Source organism: Orbilia oligospora (genome assembly GCF_000225545.1).
Source record: "Orbilia oligospora ATCC 24927 unplaced genomic scaffold scaffold00080, whole genome shotgun sequence".
Classification (NCBI taxonomy): domain Eukaryota; kingdom Fungi; phylum Ascomycota; class Orbiliomycetes; order Orbiliales; family Orbiliaceae; genus Orbilia; species Orbilia oligospora.
In genome coordinates, this window is record NW_011645637.1 from 1218324 (window position 1) to 1229780 (window position 11457).

General features: G+C 44.7%; 3 protein-coding genes across 3 annotated transcripts; all 3 read right to left on the reverse strand.

Annotated features, from left to right (window-relative positions):
- Window positions 1-676: 676 nt before the first annotated feature.
- AOL_s00080g347 (uncharacterized protein) lies at window positions 677-1795 on the reverse strand (the record flags this gene model as incomplete). The annotated part of the gene is made up of 1 exon (XM_011124722.1): window positions 677-1795. One exon carries the CDS (start codon window positions 1793-1795, stop codon window positions 677-679), a length of 1119 nt encoding a protein of 372 aa, XP_011123024.1.
- Window positions 1796-3862: 2067 nt separating this feature from the next.
- On the reverse strand, window positions 3863-7542 carry AOL_s00080g348 (uncharacterized protein; the record flags this gene model as incomplete). The annotated part of the gene is made up of 3 exons (XM_011124723.1): window positions 3863-3919; window positions 3988-5142; window positions 5215-7542. The coding sequence occupies 3 exons, from the start codon at window positions 7540-7542 to the stop codon at window positions 3863-3865; spliced, it is 3540 nt and encodes a 1179-aa protein (XP_011123025.1).
- A 198-nt stretch (window positions 7543-7740) lies between these two features.
- AOL_s00080g349 (uncharacterized protein) lies at window positions 7741-10487 on the reverse strand (the record flags this gene model as incomplete). The annotated part of the gene is made up of 2 exons (XM_011124724.1): window positions 7741-9213; window positions 9522-10487. The coding sequence occupies 2 exons, from the start codon at window positions 10485-10487 to the stop codon at window positions 7741-7743; spliced, it is 2439 nt and encodes an 812-aa protein (XP_011123026.1).
- Between the last annotated feature and the right edge of the window lie 970 nt (window positions 10488-11457).

Consider the following 11457-nt stretch of genomic DNA (forward strand, 5'->3'; position numbering starts at 1 on the left):
GGCAGGCATAGGCGAGGAAGCATAAGTTTATCAACGTTAACCTAGACCAAACTGTCTGCAACTTACCTACGCTGCTGCCGCCAAATCCTCCCTTTGAAACAACATTTCATCTTAAAATATGCACCTCCCTAATTGTTACTTTTACAGCCTTCAGATGTAGTTAATAGTCAAAATTTGGCCACCCACCGGCCACCCCGGGCCCCAATACATAAACTACGAATCTACACAGATTACTGTATACATGCAGTCGCACCCGGCCGAGGGGCCCTGCGGAGTCTTGCCATTATACACAAAACATTGGAGGAGGCCTTCGCTTTAATTAGGAAAAGTTAGAACCTATATTTGATAGCCACATTGCATTATATGTAGTAACCTGTGTTACCTTATTTCTTGGCATACAACGCTGCTCATTAAAATACAACGTGCAATAGGCCTTCTTTTGTGTTGGACAACTCGGGTACCTATAGCTAGGATGAAGTAAGTTCCAGTACGGGCTGCTGAGGGAGGATGCGTCTCGTAACGTAACGTAACCAGGAGGATGCTTATACACGAGACTTAGCTATACATAGATACGCTTTTAGACAAAAAGAAATCAGTCTTAACATATGTATACTTAAATAAGCTGAAGAGATCCTCTCATACTAAGCACAAATAATTATATCAATTATAAACTAGACTAAGCACAAATGTAGAGTATGAAATCCGTCAAACCGGTGTCAACTACCCTTCTGACAATATCATCCACCTTTGCCGGACCATCGCCAGTGACGGATGCTTCCAATTCGCTCTCTGCAATCCTTGACATAACAAACCAGTTAATAGCCTCTACGAACCCAAGTAGCCCTTCGTCCCTGGCCCATTTGGTCGTAAAATAAACCGGGTTACAGAATACCCACAACATAATATTTCCAGCCGCCCTGCTGAATCTCCGACTCCTCTCACAGCAAAATCCGTCAGTCTTGTGGGTATGCAATGCCCTCCAGGTAAATATGGCGAGTTCACTCTGCCTAGCACAATTATTGATGTTGAAAATCTCTAATGTTATTGAATCCCTGATTCTGTCTGGCGTATCTATAGCCATAATAAAAAGGAGCGAGAGCGCATCAACGTTGCATTTGCCGCAGGAAGGTCCGTCCATAATTCCAATATCAATCATCCATATCAACGTTTCGGAATCAAGCAGTCTGCAGTGGCTGTATTTGATCGGATCTCTATCATCTTGACAAATGACATGGCATCCAGCGTTGCCCCCCCACCCTACATGTAGCTTCGCTAGTGTAGTAACTGCTTCGCACTGGGGGAACGGTACTGTATATCCCTTCTTCTTCGAGCCGTAGTTCGAGCGAACTAACACCTGAACCCAATCGGGTTGCTCTTGAACCTTCAATGGAATGTTTTTTAACTTGCACATGACGCCACAGCCGATGTATTGCTCATATGCCGGAGCCAAGCCCCCAGCTGTTGGGTCATGCACGTAACAACGTGCAATTGATCGGGGTAAACAGTCATCATGGAGAACGTCAGTCGGGCTTTCTTTATGTGGGCATCCAGTAGGACTATCGGGGCGATAGGTGCTGACGAGTTGTTCGACCACCGCCATAACATCGTTCGAGTGTATAATATCTTCAACGAATGAAGTGCATATACATGGAGCTGGAATTAAGGGCTCTGTCCCCTTGACTAGATCCAACGGGTAATTGACATATCCAAGTACCTTGTCGCAGACTGACACCCAGTCCAGAGGCTTTGAAATTGCCTTCGCGGGTCTAGACTCTGGAATATTTCCAGATGTCATATTGTATTTCTCTATTATATTTGTCCAACACTTTAAGCAATGGATATGGTCTTCCGAGGTGTCTCTGCACATGCAGGAGTATCTATCAGGCGGACTACTGATCGGACCACCAATGATGGCGTTGTCATAAAGACCAGACTTTTTAAGTGCTCCAGGGCTGACTCCTATTGGCAAAGTATATGCGGAATCCTTCCCTCGGATTGTATGAAGAAATTCCCCACAAGAGTAACAAAGGACGGAATACGATCGAGAAAAGTTCCTTGACGTAGGCATTATATTATAAGTTAAAAATAGCTGCTACTGGGTCGGATGCGTATATGCCTGAGAGAAGTGAGAAAAAAGTCGCAATACAGGGAAAGATTTGAATCTGATCGATCTGTTGGCAAAAGGAGGGGTTCATTCCTGCTATTTATATTGCAAAACCCCCGCGATGAAGATTAAAAAAAGCTACTGATGCACCGTATACCATACATCAACCTATACGGTATTTTACGGGCCGGCCCCATATACGCAGATACGTAGGTTAGAGATCACTACTGAGCGTATGCGTTTTGAGTAGCCCCGAGGCCAGGCATAAACGTCACGGTAGCAGGGTGTAGCCGGGCCGGCCGGTAGTCTTACGCTTTTTTTCATGTATTTCATCAATATGTAATTCCTTCCCTACAGTATACGTGCCAAGCGCACGCACATTCCTCTTAACGTCATCCTATTCCGTTTTATAATTCGACGATTCCAAAACACCCGGAAAAAGAAATTTGTATTAACATTAATATATATACAGAGGGCATACGTGTACATTGAGCATTGCGTATTTATTCAGTTGAATAAACAAAGTGGGAAGAAGAAGAAAGTGTTCTGCGTTCCGCCATCCGGCAAAGATCGATCTCAAGATAGAATGGTCTCATACCCAGACACGTTAAGGTGTTACCAAACCAAGATAGCACTGTTGCCCATTGCATTGGAATACCTGTGCCGAAGAATAGATTTCTAGAGTCTTCCAAATGGCAAAAATAAAAGTAGCCGGTAGCCGCGCCGCTTTCAGTTGCTATTGGACCATCTCATGAGCCGTGCTTAATAGCCTGCCTGCTGCCGTCTAGATATCTCCTGCCAGACGCTGACAGTCTGCAGTCTCCAGAACTCGGCAATGATACAACCTAGCTGCCTATAGCTACTTATGTAAATGTGCCGTTAGCCGTCGGTAGATGAGTTGTTAAATTGAAAAGCATGCAAGTTTGAACACCGGCTGTATATGGGAAGACAGTCGACAGTCAGCTGTGTCGATTCGTCTGAAAATCGGACGCTCTCACACCGATACAAGACGGAGGCTCGATCCCAGTGCTAGTGTAGATATAGACTTGATATCGTCGCCGATGAGCTGCAGCATGCAGCGCAATGATCAGATCGGCAAATATTCGAACAACTTATGTAAGGCCTTTGGGGAACGTCTTGGCAAGAACAACACACATTTTACAACACCACCAATCCCGAAATGCCAAGTTTGATAAGAACCCGACCTTCAAGTCGGGCACTGCATGTAGGGGAAAGATATCGATAGGCAATATAGCCATTAATTATCAGATGCTGGTCTCGCGACATAATCATTTTGTTATTATGCTATGTGACCTAGATTTGGGCCTGAAATATTGCAGTTATGTGGGTGTTAGTTATATCGTGAGGTTAATTTAGATCGATCTATCTGACCCATCCATATATTATTATATATGTATATAGTACTATATATTATATTATTAACGACGTTGATGCTAACTAGCTCTCTATTTCAGTGATGCTTTTAAATAGCGTGAGATAATATACATATGACTTCCATTAAGATACAATTCTGTAGGTTTTCCTCCCATGAAACTATAGTACTAGGAAGCAAAACCTATAAACATAGTTCCGCCAGTTTCTGGATGAAATACTAAAGTATTCTCTTGTACAGAAAAGTCATAGAGATCTGCCCGGTATCTATGAGGAAGCCAAATCACCCTTTTCCCACTTCGAGATATCCATTCGTCTTCAATAGTTAGTGCCCGGAAAACTCGCCCAGAGGATACGGAAAGGCCATTAACGAGGCGCTCGATGTTCCATATGCGGTCGTCTGTTTTCAATTGTAAACCATCTCTAGAGAAAGATAGTTCGGTGGTATATCCTCCATAGCGAATACGCTCTAACTTTCTCCCAGTACTTACAGACCAAAGAGTAATCGATTTCAGAAGGAGCCATTGACAGCTTATTGCGAGAAGCTTGTTATCAGGTGATAACGCCGCCACTTTGATATTATGAAAGCTTATATTATCGTCCCGAGACCATGAGAAATTTCGTACGTTCCCGGAGCAGATTGACCAAATTGCCAAACCGTAGCCGTAGGCTAGTAAAAAATTTCCGTCAGGAGAGAACGCTAAATTAATAGCTGTACGTAACGATAAAGTTGATATTTCAGGACGTTCCAGCGATTTAGGCCATCGAGGGAGTAATTCCCGTTTCCTAAGGTTCCAGATTTCAATAGAGGGGACCATAGACACAAGAGCAATCAATTCACCATCCGGGGAAAACGCTACTGTTTTGATGCTTCTTGTCGGTTTCCTTGAATCTGTTTGCTGTTCGTCTGGTGTCGTTGGATGCTCTAATGAGATGCTGAGACTATTAATAGGGGTTATAACCCAAGAAAGGCTCCCGAGTATGGAATTAGTTACGGTTTTGTCAATCGGGACAGACTTGTCCGGTATCGAATTGGCTTGTTTCGAACCAAGACTGTTGTTGTTGGACAGCCTTGTGTCCGTTGCCCTTTTAACGTCTCTGTTTATCTGAGCATTTTTAGCCCCCAGGGTACGATTGGACTGTCTAAGCTGGTCGCCCCTTGGTCCAGCCTTTGGTTTGAGTGAGCATTTCAGTACGGGTAGTGACGAGGTTAATTGGGAATTTGCGTTGCTTGGTTTTGATACACGACCAAGGCCACGAACGGCCCTTCCTCCGCTAGTCAGCTTCTTTGGTGGACGAGCTAGCTGCAGGTCATCCGGAAATGATACAATGGTCTCCGTATTCTTATCATCCATATATGTGGGTCTAAGGTCGCGTGCTGTCCGGTCTATGAGGCCGAGTATATCCCAAACCTGTAAGCAACCATTTATTTTCGCTGCCAATAGCTTACTGTCAGGTGAGAATTTTAACATGTAATCGTCATCGGATGGCAAAGTGCTTTCAAGGATTTTTTCTTTGTTGCAGTCTAGGAACGAGACTAGTTCCATTTTTGTTTTACAATCCGAAATTGCGCCAAAGTAACCACCTTCGTAATTTTCGTATTGGTAGGCGATAACTGCGCCAAAAGTATGGCCTTGAATCCAGCTCTAAATACTGGAAAAGACTACGCTAAAGCATAGAAATGGGGGCCGATCATTTGTGGGAGCGCTGGCCTTTACATTTAGCCAGAAGCTCTGCAGAAGTCCTCCTGTGGATACGTCCCATAGCTCGACTAGCCCATTATTTGTTGCAGAGATGGCTAGTTTGCCGTCTGGTGAAACGAATATATGACCTTTGGATTTGGGTAAATGTAAATCCAATACTGACCTCTCGGAGAGTTCAGATTGTCGCGGTACTCTTTTCGGGTCTAGCAGAGTTATTGATCCAGAGTTGGATACCATTGCTATAAGATCTCCGGCGGGTGTAAAAGCAATCGCTACTTGACGCTCCGAGCTTTTCGAAGGTGATTTTTCAAGTTGAGCAACGTTATGTAAGAAGTCCCCAGTTGCAGAATCATATAGCTTTACACCGTTGTGCATCAGTAGCTCACTTGTAGATTTCCTCTTTGTAGATTTCATTGTTGTTGCGATAATTCCACTATCTGGTGAAAATGTTAAAGCACCGATATCTGAGAATCCGTTACACACCAGCTGCTGGACCCCGCTAACCAAGTTGTAAATATATAGCGAATGAGGCTCCGCGATTGCAAGAAGGGTGTTACTCGGCGAGATGGCAGCTTTAGCCTCCGCCTTATCCCACTTCCAACCGAAAGCGAACCCGGTATCAATCTGCATGTTGAGGCGCGACTTTCCGGTAGCCGATTCGAGGACTTTTATTGTTGTGTCAGGTCCGATTACCACCAAACTACCGTCTGGAGCAAAGAGGATATCCCAAATCTCACCCCACTGTCCAGTTATCGTTTCCAGGGATAGCCCCGTATCTGAGTCCCAGACTTTGACAATGTCCCCAGTTGTTGCGGCGACTCGTTTACCATCCCTCGAAATCCTCACAAACCGGTTCTTTTTGTAATACAATGAAGACTCTAGACATATGTCGTGATCCGGCTCTAGCTCTAGCCACTCAGAACTGGAACCTAGACTTTGATCTGCGATCTGAAATTCCAAAAAACCGCAATACTCTTCGCCTGACTCCGCTGAGCCTAAATTCTGTCGCAATTCCCCAGTTCCAAAATCGTGGAGCATCACAGACCCCTCATCCGTTATCGAAGCCAATAGTTTGTTATCCAAGGAAAGAGCTTGACACAAAATTACCCCAATCCCCGAAACTTGCTTGAGCCTGTGGATTTCTCTCCCGGTAGCAGATTCATATACCCGAATCTCTTGTACACGCCGAGACAACATGAATTTCCCATTAATGTACGACTTTAAGGTAAATGTAACTATCAAGAGTTTACCGTCCGGTGAGATAGAAACGGAATGCCACTGATATTTCCCTAGATCCAAAGGGATACTCCATATCTCTAGGCCAGTGTTTAAGTTCGTAAATACCGCCAACCTACCAGACACATCTGGTAGCGCTAATGCCACCAGCTGGCTGTCTGGCAGAAAGCTCATGGCACAGGTGCGCCCCACTTTATTTGGAGGTTTCAGAGTCTGGAGTAGTGCCCCCGTAGCTGTGGAAACAACCTCCATATACCCATAACGTCTTCCGATAGCGATCATTTCGCCGTCTTGGGATAAGCATACCAATGGATAGTCACTGCCGTGACTCAGTTCCGCCGTGGCTAAAGGCATACAATGTGACCCGAGACCAAAATTCCAAATCCAGGCCTGATACTTATCCGGGACGGATACCAATAGTTGTCCATCTGGGGAGAAAATCATCGGGGAACCCAGAGTAAAACTGCCCTTCAAAACTCCACAACGCGCTCCCGTTTTGGAGTCCCATTGCATAAGTGCATCAGAGGCTATTGAGAATATCAGACTCCCATCTGGTGAAAAAGATACAGCTTTAATATCACTTTCATGCCCTTCAAGTTTAAGCTTGAGAGCTCCCGTAACAGAGTCCCATACTCTGACTGTTTTGTCTCGCGAGCCCGAAACTAATAATTCCCCATCCGGAGAGAAAGCTACAGCTTCAACAGCAAGCCCATGTCCTCTAAGCGTTCTTACCAGTGCTCCAGTAAAGGAATCATAGAGCATAATGGAAAAATCTTTGCCCGCTGCTGCGAGAATTCGACCACTGGGTGAGAATTTCATGAGTCCGGGATTGGGCCTGCCTGGCCAGACATACCGGCCAGGGTGTTCGTGATGTAGTATCTGTAGAACCGCATCCCATTCATCTTCCACTGTCGGTAAGGTCTGAATATAATCTGGAACCTGGTCTATGAATATCCTTCGGATGATAGACTTTCGAGGAGTAAAAATGAGGGCCGATGAATACAACTGGAGTGGTGCGGAATCAATTATGGCTCGATTCATCAAGGCAAAACGGTGTGCATCGCGAATAAATTCGAGTGCTTCAGTGCTGCTAGAATCCTGGGCCATTTTTAAATAACATTAGCACGATAAAATATAGAGTCAATGATGTTAAGTAGCTTACAATGAGCGACGTTAAGTCGCGGATTAGGAGAATGATATCATAAGACTTTCCGAGGATAGAGAGGGCCTCGAGCCAGTGAAGAAAGTGTATTTTCAGAAAATCGTGAACCTGATCTCCGTCGTCAACAGAAGTTTTGCCTAATTTCATGTGGTGTACCCAATAACAACAGGCGTACTGGACATCGGGTTGTAGGTTATTATCGATATCTTCTTGAATAATTGTAGCTCGTAGCCCCCAAAGTCTTCTAACCCGCAGATATCTTTGCGAAGTGTATCAAAAAGCCGTTTTAGGCATGCGGTGGCTATGGTCTTGTGACACTCTATTTCGTCGACCCAGAACAGACTCCCATCACCATGTTGTTTAAAATGAGATCCGACGAGAAAATCACGAAAGGAAAGATGTAGTAGCCGGACAGGCTCCTTTGGGTCTTCCGGAACGCTGAGAACAGAATGGAAAAAGTCCAATCGGGAGTCCACTTTCTTTTTAGGGATACCGAGGAGATTTGCCAGAGAAGCTGTAGAGAGCGGGGTAGCGAGATTGATAATTGTGCCAATGATCTTCTGGAACTCATCGATCATGTCCTTTTGTTCCCAGTCGGAAAGATCCACCAGCAACTGATCCAGTACTGTGATATAAGTCCTCTCAATTTCCGACGCACCGCTTATCCTAGTATGAGATTCGAGAATTCGTATTAACTTTTCTTTAGGGTCACATCCGGTATTGCGAAGCATGCGACAAATCGTCGCCGCGATAATGAATAGAGGAGTTGCCATTTTAACTAATTCCTGGGTCGACTTTTCACCAGGCCAGTCGATCGTTAAATGTCGGTCTGGATGAAAATACTGTTCAAATCTCCTTTTTATAGCCGCCAATTCATGGCGAAAGAATATCTCTATGTCCCGTTCGATAATATGCTCTTCTATTCCGGTAAGGACAAAATTTATAAATCTTCCCTCTCCTATATCCTTAAACCCGAACTGAATCCGAAGCTCGGGCCTACTGGTTAGAATAACCCTTATAAATTCCGGATTACCGATTTGAGAGAGTAAGTGGATAATTGTTCTGGTATCCCCTTCATCACCACACTCGTCTAAAGCGTCGATGACTATTATGTATTTCAATACCGTAGTTGAGGTTTTCTTGAGTTCGGATAAAGGCTGGAATATAAGGCGGTCAAACTGTTCGTTCGAGGGTTCTTCGAATATTCTCGGCTCAGAGTCCATGAATTTAATGATGTGATATGCTAATTCAGGGATATTCTTGGCCAACTGGAAAGCAAGAGTCGTGTAAAACTTTCGAGCATGGGACCGCTCGCTTTCGCCTCTCTTGAAAAAAAAGCTAGCTGCGAGTTGGCGGTCTTTCGCGAAGGTCTCCGCGATGGTTCGAGCCAACGTGGATTTTCCTGTGCCTGCCATGCCATTTAACCAGAAAATAGGCTTCCCATTCGCATCCCGGAACCATTCATTGATTTGCTCAAGTAATTCAACCCTTGTGCCTGCGAGGCATCTCGAGCTAGAGCTTGGATCATTAGACTTAAAGGCAGCCCCTTGAGCACAAGGCAATTTACCCAAGAGTCTATTGTATTCAGTTTGCCGAATCGTATTAAGATATCCGTTCTATCAATATTGGCTGTCAGTCCATAGCTATAGATCTAGTCGTTGGTTCATCGATGTTCCGTGACACCATGGATCGATAGGGAACACCATAGTGCCAACCTTTCAAGGAATTTATCACTTACGTTTGATCATGCACTATTGCATTGTAGCAATCAAGTTACGACAAGTAATAGATTAATCAGCAGCATTTCATAGAAAAGTATAGCGTTGTAGCAGGTAGGAGAACAAATACATGGTTTGGATCCATGTCTGGAATACAAAGGAAAGAGGATCTAACCCTTGCTCAATATATGAAGTATTTTAATCACGGGTGTCGGAGTAACATCTCTGGGTGGGATGACGTCGAGGAGCTCCTTTGCATACGCAGCCGCAACTGCGGCCGCATATCTCTGCCAGCGATCATTCTTATGAGAATCGGAATAGTCGCAGATTCCCCTGATGACAAGACACGGGAAATTATCCATAAGCCCAGCTGCTTCCATCTCGAAACAAACTGCGCCAAGTTCTCCTCCAATCCGGTCTCTGGTAATAGCATGTTTGATCACTTGATTCCCAGACGCGATAACACCGTAGTGAATGACTGGATCGGTCGTATCACGATCAGGACGACTGACCCTTTGACCCGAGACGTTGCAAGATTCACAGGAACCGTTTTCTTCCTCGTTGGAGTGCTCGTAATCCGCCAGATATAAATTGTCATTTGAAGCCCCTTGGTGTGAGAATAGGGCTTGGGTTTTCTTGGGTCTTGCCGCTAACCTTGATGATAATATATTGGGAACTTTGCTGTCTTCTAGATCGTGATTCGATCGAAGCTTCGCCATGGCGTTTAATAGGACTTGCGGCGGCTTATTTAGTGAGCCGAGGCGTTGGAGTTCATTTTGTCCTATAGCTTTTCCCAAATCATACTGTATAACTCCTCCTGAAGTACCCTCGGGCCGACTAACTACGATGTCACCCAACCTGATATCATTTTTTCTACTGGGAATCCCCCCACCTATCCCGACCATCAGCCCGAACCTTATAGATTCAAAAGTAGCGAGCATTTGAACGGCGACGGCGACTGCAGATGTCACACCGTATACGCCGTCGGGGAGGCAAGCAATGACAATGTTATGTTCTCCAATGCTACCCAGTTGATATACGTTATGATCTGAGTGGTGTTGTTCCTGCGGTGCCCCGTGTTCACTGTCTAGCATGAGACGAGCCGCAGTCATCTCTATATGAAGGGCACAGATCCATCCGATTGTGTATTCTTGATTCGGAAGGGAAGACATTTTGAACGGTCAGGGTTCAAAGTCTTCTCGATCGGGGCGTCTTGTAGATTAAGGCTGTACACCGTGGCGCCGCCTTATTAAATATACATAAATGAGTGAATAGTAGATAAAATGGTATGATTTTTCTGTTTATCAAATGTACAGGTGCGGGGTCGCATGCGCACCTTTAGGGAAGCGTCCAGCTAGGTAGTAACTGTCCTCGCTAAAGCTCTAAAAAGTCGAATGCCTCCCTTTGTAACATTTTGTAACATTTAGAAACGAGACCAAGTGGTGTCGGTGCCGGCTTTCTTATACCCAACGCACCCTAACATGAATAATCTGATATTTAGCGAAATAGAATATTCCCCGCTTCCAAGATGGCAAGGCTGTGTAAGCGGCATGAACTAAGTATATGCTCGCCACATGATATTTGGTGACGTGTCAGAGTTTCAACCTTGGCCTAGACACGCATGTCGACATTTTCCATAGAGCTTTTATCAGCCTTCCTGCAACGTTTGCGTTGACTTAACATACGTACAGGATTGCCCATTCACGAAAAATGGCATCGAATTATAATGTTACAATGAACAAAATGATCCCTTCGAATAAATTGCAATACAAAAGCGATATCTTTCTCTGGGGTTTGTCGACTCAGGGTCATAATTTTTGGCCTAGGTTTTGTATGCGCATATGATCATCACTGTCGAGGTTTCGAGATATCTTCTGCAATTTGAACGCTGTATACTCTAGAAAGCGGCACGGGATGTCCGACACAGTATATGCAGGGGTTTGCAGACCAACTTAGCAAACTCGCATAATCTTCGGCCATTGTATCGATATTATTGGGTGATAGAATCGAGCGTATGGATCCTGCGCGGGTCAATATAGTGAAATGTGCATATATGCATAGCGACTTCCAATCGCCTGTTTTTTTTTACCCAATCGTTTAGTTTCCTTCTCCTGCCAGTGTCAAATTTTAAATTTTAACAGG